At 34.1% G+C, this 23,228-nt stretch overlaps 1 protein-coding gene across 5 annotated transcripts in view; it reads right to left on the bottom strand.

Moving 5' to 3' along the window:
* Positions 1-18,927: 18,927 nt before the first annotated feature.
* The window catches only part of LOC143351997 (uncharacterized), a 140,261-nt gene continuing 135,960 nt past the window's right edge, over positions 18,928-23,228 (bottom strand). For 4 of the 5 annotated variants that reach the window (XM_076784204.1, XM_076784206.1, XM_076784207.1 and 1 more), the window contains 2 exons: positions 21,007-21,070; positions 18,928-19,120 (listed from right to left, as the gene is read on the bottom strand). In XM_076784204.1, the coding sequence (XP_076640319.1) occupies positions 19,073-19,120; positions 21,007-21,070 (112 nt within the window). In that variant the 3' untranslated portion in view covers positions 18,928-19,072. The remainder of the gene's footprint in view (positions 19,121-21,006; positions 21,071-23,228) is intronic. The other variant, XM_076784205.1, reaches the window with a different exon arrangement.

The following is a 23,228-nucleotide window of genomic DNA, read 5'->3' as shown; positions in this document are numbered from 1 at the left end:
GAAATTCTTATTGAAACCAATATAGAAGGAATAGCAATCGCGGTAAATTTTCCAAAGAAAATACACGTCTGTAATATACATCTACCAAATAGCTACCCAATAGAGATTGAGGAATTAGAAAAACTAATCAGGCAAATTCCCAAACCATTGATTATTACTGGCGATTTTAATAGTCATAATTCCCTTTGGGGGTCACTCAGAACAGGCACACAAGGAAAAAAATAGAGAAATGGCTAATAAACACGAATTTAGTACTCATGAATTTCAAATCACCAACACACTTCAACGTAGCAAACGGTTCTCTTACAAGTTCAATACACCTGGCAATATGTAGTACAACAATATCCTAACACATGTAATGGGAAGCCCTTGATGACTTAGATGATAGCGATCATTTTCCCATCACAATCACATTCAATGATGGCATACCTACCCTCTCAGCATCTCATATCTACAAATGGAACATAAATAAAATAAATTTGAACAACTATCAAGAAAGTATAAAACAAAGCCTCCAAAAAAAATAATAGGTTGTATAATTCATCCACACGACATAAATGAAGAAGTAAGCGAGTTGGAAAATATTATATTATAAACACTGCGGCAAGAATAGCCTTTGATCTAATTAAAACTAGCAAAGCAAAAAAACAAACAGTACCATGGTGAAATGACAAATGCAAAACTGGACGAAGAGAAACACACTACGCCTTCAATAGAGCCAAAAGACATCCAACAACAGAAAATCTAATTGAATTTAAAAAGCTACGAGACAAATTCCGTAGAACAGTCACAGAGAGTAAGAAGAAGTTATGGGAAAAATACATATCATCTATAACAAATCAAACCCCGACAAAAGATATATGGAGGAAAATCAATCAAATACAAGGCAAACGAATATCCGTTAGCATAGAATTTCTCGAACTCCAGGAAAACAAAATAATATCAAATCCAGTATGTATAGCAAATGTACTCGCAGAACAATTCCGACTAAACTCTAGTAATGGTAACGATTCATCTTCCTTAAACAAGGTAGATTATGGAAACTCTCTACAAGACCTTCTACAACAACCCGATAAAAACCATACTGATCCTGTACTAAATCTATCAATATCACTAGACGAAATTAAAAGCAATAACTTGCGAACAACCAAAGACTTTACTCTAGGACGAGACAATATACTCAACAAACTGTTAAAAATGCTCCAACTGTACATTCCTGGACAAAAAGATAGCACATGTGTGTTAGAATTTCTCAAATGTAAAAAATAGTACGTGAAGGTCACGACGCAAGAGGAAGGAGCACATTAGAAAATAAGAACGCTCTCACTAATATTCGCAGTTCGCGGAAACTACCATATAAACACCGTGGGTGAAATGATAACATACTGAACTTTCTGTTGACATTATTCAGTAGTTCGCGATCTCTTGCACAATTGTGAGCATGTGCTGTTTATTACGTTACGAGCCAGGGCTGTGCGAGTGCGAGAGAGAGTATGGAATATGGTATCAATTTGTTAGTTAGGTGCACGAACGAACCCAATGCGAAATTGGGGAGCCGCTAGGATAGTTGTTAACGAGGACGAACCTGATGCGAAATCAGGGAGCCTCTGGGAGAGAGTCACGTACGGACGAAACCAGGGAGCCGTAGGAGGGTGAAACATCGTGAAGGAACCCGATGCAAAATCGGGGAGTCACTGGGATTGTTGATAACGACGCAGACGAACCCAATGCGAAATTGGGGAGCTGCTAGGAGGTTGGAAGATGCGCAGACAAACTCGATGCGTAATCGAGGAGCTGCTGGGAGGTTGGATAAATCACAGACGAACCTGATGCGAAATCAAGGAGCTGTAGGATGCGGACGAACCTGATGCGTAATCAGGGAGCCGCTAGGATGGTAATAGATTGCGTGAACGAGCTCGATGCGAAATCGAGGAGCCACTAGGTTGTAAGAATTTGTATTTGGATTTAGGATATGTTAATTGACCTCGTAACTTTCGATTATTAAATACAATATAACCCGAGCGATAAGGTTATATTATTGTGGGAACGTTTAACTAATAATAATCGCTTTATACAGAGTGTTCGGCCACCCCTGGGAAAAATTTTACTGGGGGATTCTAGAGGCCAAAATAAGACGAAAATAAAGAATACTAATTTGTTGATGGAGGCTTCGTTAAAAAGTTATTAACGTTTACAATTCCGGCCGAACTGAATTTTTTTCTCGAAAATGCGCAAGATTTCGGGGGTATGTCTATTCATAAAAAATGATTGTAATTGACCCCCGCAACCGAAAATAATTTTTCCAAAACGATTTGAAATTTTTTTTTCCGTCGAAAAATTTCACACCTTCTTGAATTTTTTTCTCGAAAGTGGATAGGATTTCGGAGGTATGTGCATTCACCAAAAATGATTATAATTGACCTTCGTAATTGAAAATAATTTTTCCAGAACGACTTGAAATTTTTGAATTTAATTATTAATAACTTTTTAACGAAGCCTCCATTAACAAATTAGTATTCTTGATTTTCCTTTTATTTTGGCCTTTAGAACCCCCCATTAAAATTTTTCCCAGGGGTAGCCGAACACCATGTATAATTATGGGTTAAAGAAGTTGGATAACTCTGATTTAATAATGAAAGTGGATATATTCTTAAACCAACAAGTAAAATACAAGTGTGTCGTGTATCCTATGTCACGTTCAATGAATAATTATAAGTACCTAAAATGTTCCTGCTTGGTGCTGACGCACTGGCGATGCGGAGGTATGTCAGTTGAAAATAAAGGCCGTAATAGAATTCATACCGATTCACAGATTCTATATGGTTTAATATTGATACGAAAGGGTACTGTAGCCCGATCTCACTAGATGCAACTGACTATCAAAACCGTATACGCGTAACGGGAAACGTGGCGTTGACTCTAAACGTGATGGTACGATTATGATTCCCCGAGTAATGAAATCAAGGGGTTTATATACTAAAAAATCTGTGGGGGCGGATTCAAAAGTACGTTAGAAATTACCGTGTGCAGTATTCTCCGAATTGTATTAATTAACGGCCTGCTGTATCGCGACGAAAGTGACCCCCATTTCAAAGGTTAGATAAGTAGCAGAGCGATTTCCTAATGCACGCAAGTGGTAAGGAAAATTTGGGGAACGAAACGTTCGACATACGTAACAGTATCATGACAAAGAAACTAATGCATAGCATGGAATGTCGATGCAGAAAAGTTATCAACTCTGAAGGTGATGCAACAAAATACTAATGTATTAGGTGTACAATTTTGCTTCCGTCTCTTTTTCTCTGAAATCATTCCCATGGCTTTGAGGCGTCTTGAAATGGCTTGTTGAGTCACTCCCAATGATCGTGCCAATTCTTCTTGAGTTTGACACAAGTCGTGATCAAGTAATGTTTCCAATTCTGCATCTTCGAAAATCTTCTCTTCCACCGCTATGCCGGTCCTCAACGTAAAAATCACCATTTTTGAAGCGTTGAAACTACTCACGACACGTTCTTTCACTAATAGCAGCCTCGTCATAAGTATTTGAGAGCAGTCGATGAGCTTTAGACGCAGATTTTTTCATATTGAAGCAGAAAATTGAAACCTCCTGCAAGTGACGAGAATTTGGCTCGTAAACTGACATTTTCAACCGAGAATAACTTTATGATGCAGACACAAATCCACTAATGTTTCTATGAAGGTATGTTTATAGATGTTCAAGTTAATTGAATGACATTTATGATCTATTTATTTCGACCACCACTTACCGTTAAAGCCAGTTATTGGAAAACGGCAGAAGCAAAGTTGTACACCTAATACGTTTAATGTAACAATATGTGCAGGACTTTAATACTTTTGTTATCCATTGATGGTGCCAGTTTGTAATAAATAGGTTGTAAATATTGTACTGTAGGAATGGATGTACCGTATGAATGTTTATTTATTGGTATAGCTGAGGAATGTTTCGAGTAAATCTATTGCAGAGTGACCGCAGCGTGTTTTGGAAAGATTAGCCGAGGTGTGAAAGGGGAGTGTTTGGGACAGAGCACTTAAGATTATCCTGTGAACGGAGAGCGCGTGGCCACCCAGGACTTGTGGCGAATGTGAGCGAATGTGTTTTTCGAATGGCTGACGACTGTGTCTAAAATGAACGAAATAAGTGAAAGAAAGAATGAAAAAGAGAGTGAGAAAATGAATTTGAAGAAGGATATAAGCTTCGGAAAAAGCGCGCAGCGGCAAAACATAGAGAGCGGAGAGTGTGCGTAAAGTAAGCTGAACGAGTTTAGCGAATCGAACGAGTTTTTCGTGAGTTTTCATGGATATTTGTGGGTATTTGTGAGTTGTGAGTGGTGAGAATTTACCGTGGCTTAGAGTTCAGTTTTTGTTGTACTAATAAATGTTATTGTTTTTAAAAAAGCCTCAAATAATTCATTTGTACCTCGATTCCCATCTACGAGGAATTTACTACAAATAATTCCTACAGTACGTATCGTTGAATTGTTCTCTGATTTTACTAACGCAATGCTGAAACGTTCTCCTTGCTATAGATTCTATATTTTATTAAACACTGGTTTAACATACATGTTTGATATGCTAAAAGTTGTAGGTCAAAGTGTTCGAATACTTTCGTTAGCCATTGTATGTACAGTCGGTCACGGAAATATTCGGACACCACTATAGTTTTGACTATTATAGTCCGTACTTCAGAAATGTAAACAATGAGAACAAAAAGAGGTTTCACGTATGTTACTATGCAGTGTGTAGTTTACAAAAATATAAGAAATATTTGTTTACGATACGTGATTACATAAATAATAAAAGAAAAACGGAAAGTACGCTCATTTTCATGCCACAGAAATATTCGGACACTGGCTATACTTCCCAAGTTTTCAGGTTCCAGGAACTGACTGAAACACTGTTTGTAAACATATCATTCATACTATGTACAAAGTATATTGTAGATCGAATATTTGTCAGTCTTGTTCAAAATTTGTGCGAAATGGGTCAGAAAAGTAAGAATACATCGTTTGATATGCGACAATTAGTAATTTTTCATCATGAAAAGGGGAAATCGATTCGCAAAATTGCTGATTTATTAAATATTAGTAAGAGCACGGTATGGGATATTGTTCGACGGTACAAGAACGAAGATAGAATCAAATCTATTCCTCAAAGTGGACGCAAACCGATCCTAGATATTCGCGTTAGACGTTCCATAATTAGGAGAATCAAATGTGATCTTCGGATAAGTTAGCAGCTAAATTAAATGAACACCGTGGAATATTAGTGCATCCGGAGAACATAAGAAGAGTGTTAAGATCAGAGGGCTATAATGGAAGAATAGCTCGAAAGAAGCCGTATATTAACGCGGCGAACAGGATGAAGAGATTGAAATGTGCAAAGGACTACATTGCAAAGGACAGTGAGTGGTGGGAGGACGTAATTTTCGCGGACGAGTCCAAATATAATATTTATGGAAGTGACGGAAGAATTAGGGTATGGCGGAAGTCGAAAGAAGAACTGAATCCGAGACATTTGCAGCCGATTGTGAAACACGGTGGTGGATCGGTGATGGTGCGGGGCTGTATTTCGGCCCATGCAGTAGGCGAATTAGTTTTGATCGACGATATCCTTGACAAAAATAGATATCTACAGATTTTGCAGAAAAATTTAAAGAAAAATGCTGATAATATGGGACTTCAAAATGGGATAAAATTTTATCAAGATAACGACCCAAAGCACAAATCGCAAATTGTGCAAGAATTCTTATTGTACACGTGCGAGAATATCCTCCATCCACCACCGCAATCGCCAGACTTGAATCCCATTGAAAATTTATGGGACGAATTAGATCGCCGAATTCGGACAACTCCCATGAACACAAAAGAAGAGCTAAAAAGACGTCTGCAAGAAGAATGGCTACGTATTGGGCAAAATTATTTAAAAAAAATAATTTGTAACATACCAACGCGATTACGGCACGTCATAAAACATATGGGATATCCAACAAAATACTAATTAATAAAAACAAGATTTATATATCCTGATATAAACTTAGTTTTGATAGTGTCCGAATATTTCTGTGGCATGAAAATGAGCGTACTTTCCGTTTTTCTTTTATTATTTATGTAATCACGTATCGTAAACAAATATTTCTTATATTTTTGTAAACTACACACTGCATAGTAACATACGTGAAACCTCTTTTTGTTCTCATTGTTTACATTTCTGAAGTACGGACTATAATAGTCAAAACTATAGTGGTGTCCGAATATTTTCGTGACCGACTGTATTTCGAACGGCTATTAACACACTATCATTGCAAAGGAAAGAACTCATTTTCGAACTCCTGTTGCAGCAAAAAATATTACAGGCATTTAGTAATAATTCAGAACTGTAAATATTACTCATGAATCAGATCTCAGTAAAACCAATATCGTCACTTAAATTTGAAGAAAAGGAAATAGACAAATATAACACGCTTAATTTAGATCTAAGGCCACGAATATTTTGATAATAAACAGATGGGAAAATACTAGTTATACGCTTGTTAATTCAAATTACAACCAGTTTTTCTAACTTTGCTGAGACTTGTTTACAATTTTGGTTATACCGTGCACATACCTAATTGTTTTGTAAGTAATACAATTATCCACAAGTGTTTTAAATTCACCATGTAAGTTCCGAAGGTATCTTCTTTATCTTTGAGTACGGTCATTATACAGGGTGTTCGGCCACCCCTGGGAAAAATTTACATGAGCGATTCTAGAGGCCAAAATAAGACGAAAATCAAGAATACCAATTAGTTGATGGAGGCTTCGTTACAAAGTTATTAACGTTTAAAGTTCCGCCTGTAGAATGGCAACCAGCGTACAGCTGCGTTCGCGCGGAAGGTTGCGGCAGGCCAGTGCTAGTGGTTCTCACGCAGCATGAAAAATTCTACTTACCGACGCTATCGACAGCCTTAGATTTTTGTCCATTTAGGGAAATGCGAACACCTTACGTTGAATAAGATTCAACCTGTCTTATGAAAATCCAGAAGGGCATATCAAAACTCGCCCGACGAGATTTTCACAGAGAAAGGGTGAATGTCACTTCCGATACCATAACGTTGTGCACAAAAATCACCCACACGCGATCATACACGCCCCACAATCGTCCACAATGTCCGTAAGTATCCACAAATAATCCTTTCAGGCACTAACCACTATGCAATTAAATAAACACGCACCGCGATTACGGTATTCGTGAGTGACTATGTGTACGTGTATCACGATTGTTCCGAGTTACTTACGAATAGAAACGTTCTTAATTTTTCAAATACACTACAATTTAAAAATGTAAAAAGGAATCGTAGGATAAATGAAATTTTCCCATCGATTTGCGTTCACGTCGAAGAATGTAACAATACTAGCAGCTGACTGTGCCATCGATCGACGAGGTTCTGAGAAACAAATGCCGAAAAGGACCCCGATTCTACGTCACTCGTCTCGCTTATCTCTCTCTCACACACACACACATACACACACACACATGCACTCTACGCTCAGTGGAGACAAAGGGCAACATCGGCACGTGTTTGGCCAGCTAGTTAGTCGTAAAAAAGAATCAGTCAAGACAGTTCACGCGACACATTTTAGAGATATTTCATTCAGTTATGTATTATCGAGCATGTAAGAAATACAGTGATATAAACAATCAGCGAATACTTATTAAATTCCTTTTTACATTTTTAAATTAAAGTGTATTTGAAAAATTAATAACAATTTTATTCATAAGTAACTCGGAACAATCGTGATACACGTACACATAGTCACTCACGAATACCGTAATCGCGGTGCGTGTTTATTTAATTGCATAGTGGTTAGTGCCTGAAAGGATTATTTGTGGATACTTACGGACATTGTGGACGATTGTGGGGCGTGTATGATCGCGTGTGGGTGATTTTTGTGCACAACGTTATGGTATCGGAAGTGACATTCACCCTTTCTCTGTGAAAATCTCGTCGGGCGAGTTTTGATATGCCCTTCTGGATTTTCATAAGACAGGTTGAATCTTATTCAACGTAAGGTGTTCGCATTTCCCTAAATGGACAAAAATCTAAGGCTGTCGATAGCGTCGGTAAGTAGAATTTTTCATGCTGCGTGAGAACCACTAGCACTGGCCTGCCGCAACCTTCCGCGCGAACGCAGCTGTACGCTGGTTGCCATTCTACAGGCGGAACTTTAAACGTTAATAACTTTGTAACGAAGCCTCCATCAACTAATTGGTATTCTTGATTTTCGTCTTATTTTGGCCTCTAGAATCGCTCATGTAAATTTTTCCCAGGGGTGGCCGAACACCCTGTATAAGATGCTTTATATTTTCTCTTGTTTTAAAGAATAGAGAGAACCATATCACTACTAGGAAAAGATACACAGATAGGTCTTGGGAACCCTTGCTTTTTGGTACATAGCCTGGTGGCCTCGAATTAATGAAGTAGAATGCACGTAATTAAACCATCTTTTATTCTTTTTAATCTCTAATTTGATAAAATTTTTAATAAATTCAATTCCTTTTCAATATACAAGTTGTACACAAATAATTTCAGAATGTGTGTTTCCATATATATTTTGTATCTACATATTATAGATTTAAACTTAAGTTTAAACGTCGCACGCATCCGTACATATACACAAACATATATATTTTATAAGTTATATTACAGCAGCCAATTTAATAGCATTCGTAGGTTAATAATAACATTCAAATTTACAATAGTCATTGTAGTTATGAGAATATCAACATCTTCCAATAAATTATATATGCACAATTGAGTGCAACCGTTATTAAAAGTTTACGGGGACCATAATAAATTTCATAAATATTACAATGATATAAAATCAAGAAATCACGAATCCCGTCAACTGCTTTACATTTATTGCTATTATAAAACAATACTTTTTGATTTCTGTATTAGCTATGTTTACATCTCATCGACTATTATACAACAAACACTTTCTTTTAACGCTACGCGAACGAAACACAGTTTACGATGTTAAACACAAAAGAAACAAAACAGTGTTCTACGAATTGCTCAACCGTTTCACCGTCACTTCCGTCACAGATTTACAAATAATGGCAACGTTTAAAACGAAACAGATTTATATTATTTAAACATCATCCAACGACATATAAAAGAAAAGAAAAAATGTAAATCGAATGCAAAATTACGCTCAAACTCAGTTTTGTTCCTCTTCGTTCTAACAATGATTTCGCTATGTTCTGTATAACACGTTTGCAGTGGGAAAGAGACTTTGTACATGCACGATATATATAACAACTTTACATTTTTAAGTAACAAAGACTCAAGCCTAAAAATAATTACTTACAAATAAATTAACCGCTTCTTGCCGCGCCCTGTATACGTGTAATAAAAATATATTACAACAATTTAAAAATCATTCGCAAGTAATAAATAACAATTCTGATGTTTAAAACAGCAGTTTTAGTTAATGTCGTTCGTTATTCATCGCTATATAGATTTTAATTTGTCTCGCAGACAACAGTTCTTATGACATATATAACATGTGCATATATTTACACACACGCGCGCACACATATATACAGTAATTACATATAGATATACACGCGCGATTACATAGACATACGAACATGCGCGCATATTTATGTGCATATATGCATAGATTTGTTTGTATGTATGTGTATGTATTTAATTACGCGTACAGACACCTATGCACACACGGTTATTGGAAACATTTGTGTCCAAATTAGGCATAATTTTACGCCATTAACAATGTACATCGATAATTAAATTTACCCAATTAGTACTCATTTCAATAATTACGATTTTGAAGTACGGTACTAAATGTGAAATATTCATCCAATTTTCAAACCATCGAATATTTTTAGTTCACAGTGCGATTTGATAGGATCGCTTATTCTGTTAGACTAGAATCAATTATCTACTAAAATTTGTAATAATACCCATAGATACGTGCAGGATGTTCGTTCGAAACATTTCGAAAGAAGTTTATTTGTTGTTTTTCTTTTATTTCTTAAGTGTTTGTCAGCTTGAATAGTGATTCATTATACGCCAGACTGGCACAGTAATATTTTCTGTGACACCGAAATTTCCCTTTCAAACAATTTGTAAATTACATAACTTCAAAGGATCTCGCACTAATTAGAGGGAAATTTGTGTCCTGGTTAAATTTGATGGTTTTCAGATATAATTATAGTATACAATGTGCTGAATAAGAATATGTTACTTCCAAAGCTGTTTGATAATTGGTTATTCAAATAGAGCCACAGGTGGTGCGATCGAACAGCGCGTATGGATCCTCTGTTCACTTTAAGAGGTAGTTTTACAATACGGTAGGAAAAAAACCGATCTCTTCGGTCAAACAATAACAAAAAAGGTACTAATTTGTTGTATTTGCTCGTTCTGCAAAATCCATTGATGTGTTCAGCTAGCTGAAGAAGGGTAGTACACATAATCCTGATACATTGTATAACCTAAATTCTATATCTCAGTGTATCATCGTTATTATCATTCATTTCATCTAGTTTTTAAATATTATACGTAATAAAGATTTTATGTCCTGCGCTGTTTCGAAAACGAGAGAAAATTCGTACCCTTATAAATCCAGGTTCAGAAAAAAGTGAATCTAATTGGAATGCTTCATTTTTTTCGCTTTGCATTTTGTCTTGTATACAGGGTGTTCGGCCGCCCCTGGGAAAAATTTTAATGGGAGATTTTAGAGGCCAAAACAAGACGAAAATCAAGAATATCTATTCGTTGATAGAGGCTTCGTTAAAAAGTTATTAACGTTTAAAATTCCCCCCGTAGTGAATTTGTTTCTCGAAAATGCACAGGATTTTGGGGCTATGTCTATTCATCAAGAACGATTGTAATTGACCCCTGCAACCGAAAATAATTTTTCCAGAACGATTTCAAATTTTTTTTTCGTCGAAAAATTTAGGCACCCTGTTATATACTCCCTATCGATTTTTCTTAAAAATTCATTTTTGATTTTTAGTAATTTTGTTTAACGCTCTACAGAAAAATTGTCTAATATTTTTTTGTAGGCATCCATGGGCTCTGCATCAGAAAAAAGTTTCATTGAAATATATTCATTATTGTAGGAGTTATGGCTATTTGAAAATTAGACCATTTTTATGGGGGTTTTCTCACTTCACGGGGTTAAGGAACAACTTTTTCAATATTTTTAGACTTTCTACATATTTTTCATGAAAATACGCGTAGTTTGCATTTTGAAATTTTAAAATCCTCCAATCCGTTCAGAAGTTATGATGTTTTAAAGATACGCATGAAATTTCGAGGAGACATATCTGGCCTCACATTAGATTTTCGGTAAAGAATTTTTTTCTCGAAAGTGGGTAGGATTTCAGGGATATGTGTATTCACCAAAAATGATTGTATTTGAGCCCCGCAACCAAAAATAATTTTTTTAGAATGATTTGAAATTTTTTAATTTAATATTTTAATAACTTTTTAACGAAGCCTCAATCGAGAAATTGATATTCTTGATTTTCGTCTTATTTTGGCCTCTAGAATCTATAGTTAAATCACGCAAATATTCCAGCGTACGGTAGAGGAAGCAAATCAGTCAGTTTTTCATATTTTAAATGAATCCATGAAGTATTTTTGTAACAAAGTCTTTCAGATTCAACCCGTGCTTGGACAATAACTTTGCGAGATTTTTCAAGTAATTCTTGCGCTATTCCTCCATTTCCCCCTACCATTAAAATTGGAGTATAAAATTTGTTAATTGAGGCACTTGCAATGTTGTACAAATAAATAAGTTTTATAACTATCCATCTGGTTTTTGTAACCAATCGAGAATCATTTACTGTTAGGATGGATATTTGTGTTTTATTTTATTCAGGGGACTCTGGCAGCCTACTGTATTGTAAAACTCGACCTCTTAAAAGAGTTTTCTTATCTAGAATTTAAAAAAAATCAATTTTGTTTTATTGCACTTTTCTAAATTATATGTCGTTGATAATATGTGTGCAATAGGATTTATTTTAATTCGTAATATTTACAAAGTTACAGCCGTTTAAAGAGCACAGCTTGTAGTTGTAGCGAATGGACTGGTTAAACCGTAAAACGCATTTCTCTCGAAACCACATTTTTTGGACTGGTGTGTACGATATCTCAAATTCTATTTCGCCGACTGACTTCAAATTTGCACAGAACGTTTAGCAGACGTGCCGTTATTGCATAAACCACGGGTTTTTAAAAAATGTTTATTCTTTCATACTTTTTAAACATGTTATATACTCAAAAAAATAGTATTTTAAATTCAAAGTGCCGTTATTTTTTTAATTATCAAGATTTTTAATTTCTGGTGCTTCACGTCATAGTCATATTCATACAAAACAAGATACCATTTTGTTTCTTTATTCCAGATTAAAGGAACGGTCGGAATCATGCACACCAGCAAGACACTTTTTCTTTACAATACTTTTTTTAACCAAACACAATTCATGTAATTGTTATTATTTTTTGTTTACAAAAATTAATTTGTATACTTTAAATATTAGTAAATATGTGTATCATAACCGATATACAAAAAGTTTTATACTTTCTTTTTAAAGAAATCCTGAAAAAAACTGAAAATATCACATTCTAGACAAGAATACTCCCTTTAAGTAGGTAACGGACCTTTGCGCACCACCTTTGACTGGCTCTATCTAAGTAACTATTTATCAGACATCTTTGGGAGTAACATATTCTTGTTCAGTATATCGTATTTGTTGCAGAAGCTACAATACCGACACTAATAATGTCGCCATCTGTGGAATAAGAAGTTGCTCTATTATCGATAATTGAGATGATAATTGGTCAAATCTATGATCGTATTGGCGAATATTTCGTAATCGACAGACAATTGCTGCATAGCCTTCGCAGGAGCAACTTAATTTACTTAAAGTAGCATGTTATGGGACCAGTTCCTGTTTATTTTGTCGAATGTTTTTCTAGAAAGTTTAACACATCAAAGGGTTATATTTCCTCACAGATAGAAATATCAATTTTTAGCCGCATATTCAATGAAAGAAAGTGAAGAAACGTTCTTTTAACACGCAAAACAATATTTAATCTAAGTAAGTAGATCGAAGATCTATATAACAAATTTTTAAATAAGTATTATATAACATATTTGAAAGTTTCCACTGCGACGAAAACTATCATTTATTGTACAAAATTAATCAACGAGCAAATAAAAAAGTATACTAAGTAAATTTTGGGGGGGTCTCTTCAAATATATTTAAAGAAAATGATATTGATGAGCATATTGCAAAGTATAGCAAAGGGTATTTTGCTAACAGAACAATGTTCGATGAGATCGCTTGACTTAAACGTAATGAAGAACTTTTGAGAGTACATACAAGAGTAGAAGGCACAAGAGAAAAGAAATAAATAAATATTTATATCACACAGTAATAACATACTATTGAATAAAGATAAAGTATTATATAAATTATTGAAAAAGTTCAATGTTCTTACCTAACGAACATATTTAAAAAAAAAAAACTCCCGAACGAAATATTAACACTAGATTTGTGGACATTATTTGCACATATATTTTTTTTTAAATCTTTTACTTTATGTTGATGAATGTTCCGATTAAAGTATGTGAAAAGAGTAGAACTATCTGTCTAATTGTGTGAAGGACCGGACTATAGATATGATTTCATCAATAGACAATGTAGTAAGGCCGTTGCTATTAACGTTAATAAGCCTGCAGAGACTTGTATTAGTCGTAAAGACAATTTGGCGGATCTTGCAATGGAGAATATACTGTTTCTACTATGAAAAGTAATTTGTCATGTAGTCTAAGTTGCTTTACACATTTCTGAAGTGTACGAGTCTATGATCAACCAGCCTCAATGTATGTGTTGGCTTACCCATTATTCGAGTCTTTTGTGGGACACTATTTGTATATCAAACACACTCAAATGAAGAACAAAACATATAACAAACTTAATAATCTACAGGCATCATAGCAAATTTGACATAGGTGCGGTTATGTATGAATGCCGGAATTCTTGAACATTCATAGATTGTTGTGGCAGCAAAGAGACATTTGTCGATAAGTATGTATTGCGAATGCAAACTATCAGGAGGAGACTCTTTCCAATAGAGAGTCTACACCAATTTGTTGTTAGTTTGTGAGATATCATCTTAGAGTCTAATTATGGAAAAAGTTGCGAGAATGAAACCAGAAAAAATTATACGATTTAATGAAATTAATGGAAATTTAACCTATTTGTATGTGGCGCCGCCTCCCATGCTCGCCACCAGAGGGGTCGCGTTCTCACAAGCGCTCGACCAACCCCTCGATTGCTATATACGAGGGTGTTCGGCCACCCCTGGGAAAAATTGTAATCGGAGATTCTGGAGGCCAAAATAAAACAAAAATCAAGAGCACCAATTTCTTGATGAAAGCTTCGTTAACAAATTATTAACATTTAAAGTTCCGCCCGTACTGAATTTTTTTCTCGAAAATGCGCAGGATTTCGGGAATATGTCTATTCACCAAAAATGATTGTAATTGACCTCTGCGACCAAAAATAATTTTTTCAGAATGATTTGAAATTTTTTAATTAAATTTTTTAATAACTTTTTAACGAAGCTTCAGTCAAGAAATTGATATTTTTGATTTTCGTCTTATTTTGCCCTCTAGAAACTCCCGTTAAAATTTTTCCCAGGGGTGGCCGAACACCCTGTATACACTCCTCGACCGACTTCCTAATATCCCAACTCGTCTAAGGCAGGGCTTGCTAGAAAGCTTTACTGACGAGTCCGCTAGCAGGCCCGGACGAAATGCGCCCCCTTCTTTCCTTTTCTGTCCTTCTACGAATTCTCCGAGTTCCTAACCGCCGCAAAGCAGTGCCACATGTACTTAATCCCAGTTATCTCACAAGAATCAATAGATACAAGAAGTCTTAGGAGAGCTACCTTAGCGATAACAATTGTACTAGCATCAATTCAACATGTAAGTGTGTTCTTTCCAATTCCTAATGCAATAGCATTTGTGATAACAGAGATAGTAGTATTTATCGTAGCTGCACTTAGCAATAGGAGTCTCTTGTATGACAGACTAGAACGCCGTATTTCATACCCGGCTAAGGCATGGAGACTGTATTTTGGAAGTATTGGAAGAGTAGCGTAGGAATTGTTATACTTGGACTTAACATCTCTGAAGAAAGCTATTGTATAAGACTATGTAAAAATAATCTTTTTCAATCACCAATTTAAACAACGGCAATTGTTACTTATGAAGAAAGGTTTGTGGAAAATGGTGAGTGAAATATGACCAGAACAACCCAGTGAGGACTAGACGAAAATGGATAGACAGGCAAGAACGAAAAACGAGTTAACGATCAACGACGACCAATTGGTACATATTCAAAAGGTCAAAACTGTAAAAGAAAAATGGCAAATGTTAAAGAATTATCACCAAAGAACGACATTGTTAAATAAGATATTTCTTTTAAAAAAATTATTCGATAAATGTCACTCTGAAAAATGTGCTATAAGTACTATAGTTGTTTGAAAACTTGTCGTCAGTTAAGAAAATAATTGAACGCGAATTTAAGAAATAATAGCAATGGCCAATTGTACAAAGAACTTATATAAGCTGAAAAACGAAAACGGGAAACGTGGCAACACTGACGCTAGAAGACAGAATAATAATTGTATTCGTGAATGACATATGATACTCGAACACAGAAATCATAACCATAAAGAAATGCGAAGTTAAGGAAATATGCGAGATTTACATAGAAGGAAAAATGTGCAGGAAACCGTTCCCTAAGGAATCAAACAGTCAAACGAAGGAAATTTTAGAACTGATTCATACGAACGTATGTGATCCCATGGAATCAATCACTCCAAGAGGTAAAAAAAATATACTCTTAATAATTGACGATTATAGTAGATACTGTCAGTTAAACCTAATGTGGTATATATCGAAAGTAAGCCAAAATACAAAAGTATATGTGGAAGAGAGAAAAACAAGTTCAATAAAAAAACCTAAAATAATATGATCAAATCGCAGAAAAGAATATATAAATCACAGATTGTTAGATTATCTAAATAAGAAAGGAATTGAAAATGAATTCACAGCTCTGTACAGTCATCAGCAAAATGGCAAGGCACAGAGGAAAAACAGATACCTCTTGGAGATGACAAGATGCATGCTGATCGACGCAAATTTGGACAAAAAATATTAAGGAGAGGCGGTTATAACGGCGAACTGCCTACAGGACTGTCTAATAGACTGTCATATAGGAAGAATCAATTCATGCGTTGTGAAGCATGGAACTAGAAGAAATCAGTATTACAGGACATTTACGCGCTCTGATTACAATCCTGACACAATTCCTGATAAAACTCAGACATTATATTTCGTTGGAGTAAATGAAAAATCTAAGGCGTTTCGATTTCTAAACATAAAAAACAGTACAAATAAGAAAACCGCTGAAGTAAAATGAGTTATTAAAAAATAATAACGCAGAATTAGAAACTGATAAAACAGCAAAAGAAGAAGAAAAAAGGGAAGAAGAACCAAAAAAACGAGGAATAGAGACAGTGTCAGGTGAGACTAGTGAAACGATGTGCGAAAGATCGGAGAGGAAAAATGAAGGCGTACAAGATTCATGGTCAGAAACTAAAGTCAATTGAGGAAGCGTTTGTAAATAAGTTTTGAAGACAAAAAAGAAAGGCCGATTTGTTACAAAGCCAGGTAGTAGTAGATCTGGCTTAGATCTAGATTTTTGGTATTAATTGTAATATAGTGAAGTATTTACACCTGTCAAGTAATTTTGAGAATACTACTAATCATCGCTGGAAGAGATAAATTGTTACAAATAGCCAAGACGAAATAATGAATATTGAAAAAAAATTGACAGAATTATACAAAAACACATTAAAGATATTATAAGCACATGTGAACTTGACAGTGAAAAAGAATCCGACATTCCGCTAGCTCCATGATACGAAGAATTGAACTGTAGCGACACCTCCTGCACTCGCCAGCAGAGGGATACGTTCAATCTGTACCTTTTTCACAAGCACTCGACAGATCCACCTATTCCTATACTCTTCGACCGACCTGATTGAATGTCCCGTCTAAGGCAAGGTCTCCTAGGATTACCTTATCGATGAGAGTTCTTCACTTGGAGGTTGAGGACGAAACGGCCTCCTCTCCTTTTTCCTCTCTTTACTTTCCTCCTGCTATTTCGCTTACTCACTTTCTCTATACAGCAAGCCGCCGCAGAACGACGAATCACGCTCGAAAACAACAAGAATTTCAGAGAACAATTGACAGTCTATGTTATACATTCTCACATCAAGATTGGATATATGTAAATGCATGTGGTAATGTTAAGCCGAAATAAACGATGAACAAATCGAGCAACACCGACTCTTTGGAAGTCAGGACAATAATAAAATATTTGAAGAAAACGATCGGATACAAATTGAAATTAGGAAGCAACAAAGAATAGGCAAACAATTTAATGGGATACGTCATCACGAACTGGGCGGAATTGTGAACAAACAGAGTTTATAGTGACTACATTCTAAAATACAAGAATAGTTCAATTGGTTAGATATGTAGGAAATAAGAGTAATGTGTAACCCCACATCAACACTGGAAGCAGAGTATGTATCCTTGAGTGAAGATTTCGAAGAGGAAATTAAATACCCAATCACCATACACAAAGCAATCAAAGCTGCATAAGACTAACGCAAAACCAGAAATTCAATAAAAGGACAAAACACATAGATACAAAAGTTCATTTTGTCCGGCATTTAGTGAAATGTAATAAAATCGTTACTAATTATCGTCCAACGAAATTTATAATTGCAGATCTATTGATGAAATCTTTGCAACAGACGAGAGTAACAAAGCTGTCGCAGCAATGCGAGCCGACGGACGACGCGGAAAATTGGGATGCCAACATGAGGAAGTGTGTTATGAAAACTACAATACCGACACTAATAATGTTGCCATCTGTGAAATAAAAAGTTGCTCAATTATCGATAATTGAAAAAGTAATTAGTACAATCGATGACCGTATTGACGAGTATTTACACAATTGAAACATTCATTTGCTGTATAGCCTTCGCAGTAGCAACTCGATTCACTTAAAGAAACGGTATTTCACAATATATCTGAAATATCAAATTTAACCAGAACTCAAATTTTTTTCTAATTCGTGCGGGTTCCTTTACCTTAATACTTATTTTTGTAACCTGACTACAATTTATGAATTCAAATTTATTTTCTTTAACATTTCATTTGAGAATTAAAGTTTTTAGTCCCATAATGAAAAGTATTGTCACCCATATATGGATATAGAAAATGAATCTGTAAATAAAAATTTATATTTTTATTTACTTTAAAAAAACCAAAGTTGACCTTCGAATATGACAATACTTAAGAAATAAAAAAGACATTGTAACTTTTTAAACGGACACCCTGTATAAGAACATATCTTATGCCATTTTTCTACCCTTCCTGCTCACTACCATAAATATCAAACGTACCTTATTTCCAAATTTGGTAATAGGAAACATGATTAAATTAGTTATGTCCTTCCAATTTCTGTTAAAAAAAGAATGGGCATTGAAATTTTAAAACGAATTTCAATTTCCCATTGAATTTCATACGTTTTTCTTTTGTATGAAGATTTATCGGGGCAATCAAAATAAATAGACCACATTGTCAACAAATAAATAAGATAATTCGTAAGATTTATCTATATTTTTTTGTTCGTTAATGAAACAAACTTTGTTGGAACAATTCTGTAAATTGAATTGCCTATAATTTACATAAATACTACCCAGTATTAACAATCGTGAAGTAATTTTATTTTTAAATTCGCCAATTAGCGTAACGCTGATATTGTGGTTCAAGATGCATTTTCAATTCTTCAAGTTCGTCGATTCCATCATCATTAAAATCATATAAATTGTTGCTATATTCTTCAGCGTATCTCCTTTCTTCTACTTCTGCATCTTCATTTCTATTTACCTCTTCCATTTCTTCATCGTCCATATTTCTTGTCTTACTTTGTGCTACAAAAACCATATCGATAATTTTGTACTGTATGTTTCCGTGTCTTCAACAATTTTTAATAACTATACGTTACATTTCTATTGTAAGTTATAACTAATATTCTAGCACAGTAAAGCAAAATTTTCATTTCTATTATAAGTTTTCTTTTTTCTCTTCTTTTTATGTATTATGAAAAAGATATTACAAATGCCAAAAATCATTAACAATGCTAGTTGAAAGCAAATTATATTTAAAAACCGAAAAAAATATTACATTGTTATATATAACACTGTTATCTTATAAAGAACAATGGTATAAATATTGTTTAGATTATTATGGTAAAATTTTGTATTTTAATTTTGTCTTCGTAATTAAATAGTATAATTGATAAAAAATTATGTTAAATCAGGTTTCAAGAAAATATATGATAAAAAAAAACTTGCCGATAAAAATAATCCGTTTTTCTAATACAAATAAAAATACATTACTTTACTGTATTCGTACAGAAACATATTCATAACAAATACTTTGCGTAAGTATACAAAAGACTAAGGAGACAAACATAATATAACTAAATGAAAAATAAACAAATGTTTGATAGAATTTATCTATATACATATAAATCTGTAAATACAAAAATATATATTGTTTTCTTCTTTTTAACAGAATAAAAAAATATATTACTTTTTCGTGTTAAATGTTAAAATAAAGTATTATATGGACAAAGAGTGTTACAGTTTCTTATTAGAAAAGGAAATTTATAAGAGAGTGATGAAAATTTAATAAGGTATTTCTTTTAGAGGAGAATTAATATGATTTCTTCATTAGTTAAACAAAAGTTATTATAATATTTGCAAGCGAGGCATAAGATAATGTTGAAATCAGCATAGCTAAGAAGTATTATTTCAGAAATAATAATTAAGTTTCATACAAAGTTATGTATACACGACTTTTGATTTATTATAGTACATAATTATGTTTATCCTCGATAGATGAAAATTATTTTTACAAAACAATACATATATCGTACTATTTTATAAAATCACATAACCACACAATGGATGACATTACTTCATTTTATTTATAGTTTAATCCTTAACAAATCCTTAATTCATCATGTATAGCAACGATGAATAAAACATAAAATCGATATATTACAATTATACAGAGTTTTGCATTTAGAATAATTTTTCTTTGTACGATCATATTATAATTTCTGTCATTTTAATAAAGTAAATGACAAAATCATAATATTGTTAAATCTTATAATAATATACGTTTTGATTCATATTCGATTAAGAATACAATTAATTGCATTCATTTTACAATTCCGTCGCGATATAGCAACAATAACGCTGCTTTGTTCAATATTAAAAAATTAATCTTACCTCACAAAAATCAATGAATTTTTAATTTTTTAAATATTCAACAGAACAAACTGTATAATTCGGTAGAGAAAACTTTTAATATTTATTCCTAACGTTAATATTATTAGGGGTGCACGGGTACCCGACAATTCGGGCTCTGGTACTTTTATCGAGCTCGGATCGGAACATGAAAACGACGAGTCGATTCGAGTTGGATACATGAAAATTTGTAAGATTCGAATACCCGAATCTTATGTCAAGTATCGGCTAATTTTATAATCAGATTTTACGGATATGCAGGTCGGCTTGAGTTCCTAAAACTTCCTGACATGTAGGTACCCGAGTGCTATCTCACTTGGCTTTGATTTCGAGTTCCCACTAAACATGATGCTTTGCTACTCGAATGTTACAAATTTTCATGTACTTCCACATTTTTAGTAAAATCCGATTGTAAAATCATCTTTCCCTTGATATAAGATTTGAGTACTCGAAAGTTTCTGATTCTCAGGTATTTTAAGACGTTACAAATTGTCGAATACCTGAACATTGAACATTTGGGTCCTGTCCCTTGTCACGCTGAATCCTCCCCAAGATTTCAGGTACCTGTACATCCCATATATATTACACAAACTTTCATATTTATAGTAAAAAAAGAATTCACTGTCAGTTTTCAATAAAGCTCCGATAAAAAAGAGCAATTTTTCGCATTACTCCTTCTCATTCATTGTTCAAATCAAATATCCAAAACAATGAAGAGTACGTACGCTGGAATACTAGATCACAAATATAGATATCCCTCGTCTTTAAAAAATGTGTATGTGTCTGTGTGGCGGGACGAGTAGTACAATCGGGCAGAGGGTGATTCTACATGCAAAGATAAAAGCCAGATTGGCAAACAATTGTCCGCAGGTACTGTTCATGAATAAGCGATGTACAGGGCGTTCGGCTACCTCTGGGAAAAATTTTAATGGGAGAATCTAAAGGCCAAAGTAAGACGAAAATCAAGGATATTAATTTGTTGATTGAGGCTTCGTTAAAAAGTTATGGAAACATTTCCGGCCACACAGTATATTTTCGGTAAAGAATTTTTTTCTCGAAAGTAAGTAGGATTTCGGAGATATGACTATCCATCAAAAATGATTGTAATTTGATTTGAATTTTTTAATTTAATTTTTTAATAACTTTTTAACGAAGTCTCAGTCAAGAAATTGATATTCTTGATTTTCGTCTTATTTTACCCTCTAGAATCTCCCATTAAAATTTTTCCCAGGGGTGGCCGAACACCTTGTACATGCAATGGACAAAGCCGAAATCTAGAAACTGTTCACGAACAAATAGTGATCTGCAGTTTGTCTTACATCCGTCCAGATTGAGAGATAATTGTTCGCAGACCCTCTTTGGCAATTTCTAGTTAAATTGTTATCAAACAATCTGCGGACAGTTCGCAGACAGTTTGCGGTCAATTATCTATCAGCCCAGACGGGCCTTAAGTTGAAAAAGAATGAACAACATTTTTCCATTTGAGCCTTCATTTTCGAGATAATTGAATTTGAAGATTTATCGAACACACGTGTGCAGACATCGACACTGTTATCGGTTGGACGTTCGATACTTGATATTATTTTTCCTAAATAAATAAATGCGGGAATCAAAGTGAAAATCAAAGTGCAGGGATCAGGGCAAAATAAAGTTTTTGTGAAAAGAACATATCGTTATCATTATTATTCGAAACGTGTGATTAGACACGATTTGTTTGACACGTCTGACCATTAATTACTTTTTCTATTTGCGTTGAAGTCTACATCGTACTTTATTGCACGCGTATTCTATAAATTTGCAATATTGAATATCTCGGAAAACGAAGCCTCGAACTAATTTTCACGTATAAGATCGGCACCCTGCACGAATACTCTCTGTACACATACAAAGATTCCATCTAAATATCTCCTCTATTTGTGCTGATACAAAAAACTATTTTGTATGTAGCTTAAATAGTATCAGGAGACCTGCATGTTACAAGAAAATCTTTTTTCCAAAGTCACTTTCTTTGGGATTTTTTCGAAATCATCAATATTTTTTCTTTTGCAAATAATTTTTTTGTTGCGTCACGTTGCAGAGTTAAAAATACGTACAATTATGTGCATAATATAACCTTAAAATGACTTTGAAAATTAAAATGGAACGAAAAATATTTGTTTTCCGAGATCTAATTATTTTCAATAAATATCGATAAATTTACCAATTGATATAATTCTGTTTTATGGTAAAAGGGATTAATGTTTACGACAAACATTTGAAAGAGTCGGACAGTCCCTTCTTTTACATTTTACAAATTGTATTATTGTAAATAGACACCATTTCGAACATCTATCTATGATAACAATTCAAAAAAAAATTCGTAACAAATACTAAAATATTCATGAAGAAATTTCCTAGAGATACCTAATTGTAGACATATTTATTTGCATTTACTGGTACTCGGACATCGTCTTCGTCTTTAACAAAACTCATTTCAAATTGTGTCATTAAATTATACGTTTCAAGTACCGTGGATTCAACATCTTTGGTTTAGGGGAAATTGATATAAAACAGATACCGCAAAATTAACAAGGATAAAAGGTCCTAAAGAAACCATGAGTTGCAACTCAACCGTTCCCGCGGAAAGGAAGAAATAATAATAATAATAAGTTTCAACAATTTGTAAACTTACTTTATTCATATTTTAAGGTCTTTGATTATCAATATCGAGTCTGCATTATCA

This window comes from Colletes latitarsis, chromosome 2 (assembly GCF_051014445.1).
Source record: "Colletes latitarsis isolate SP2378_abdomen chromosome 2, iyColLati1, whole genome shotgun sequence".
Taxonomy (NCBI): domain Eukaryota; kingdom Metazoa; phylum Arthropoda; class Insecta; order Hymenoptera; family Colletidae; genus Colletes; species Colletes latitarsis.
The sequence above is the reverse complement of the archived record's forward strand: the minus strand, read 5'-3'. Positions and strand labels throughout refer to the sequence as shown.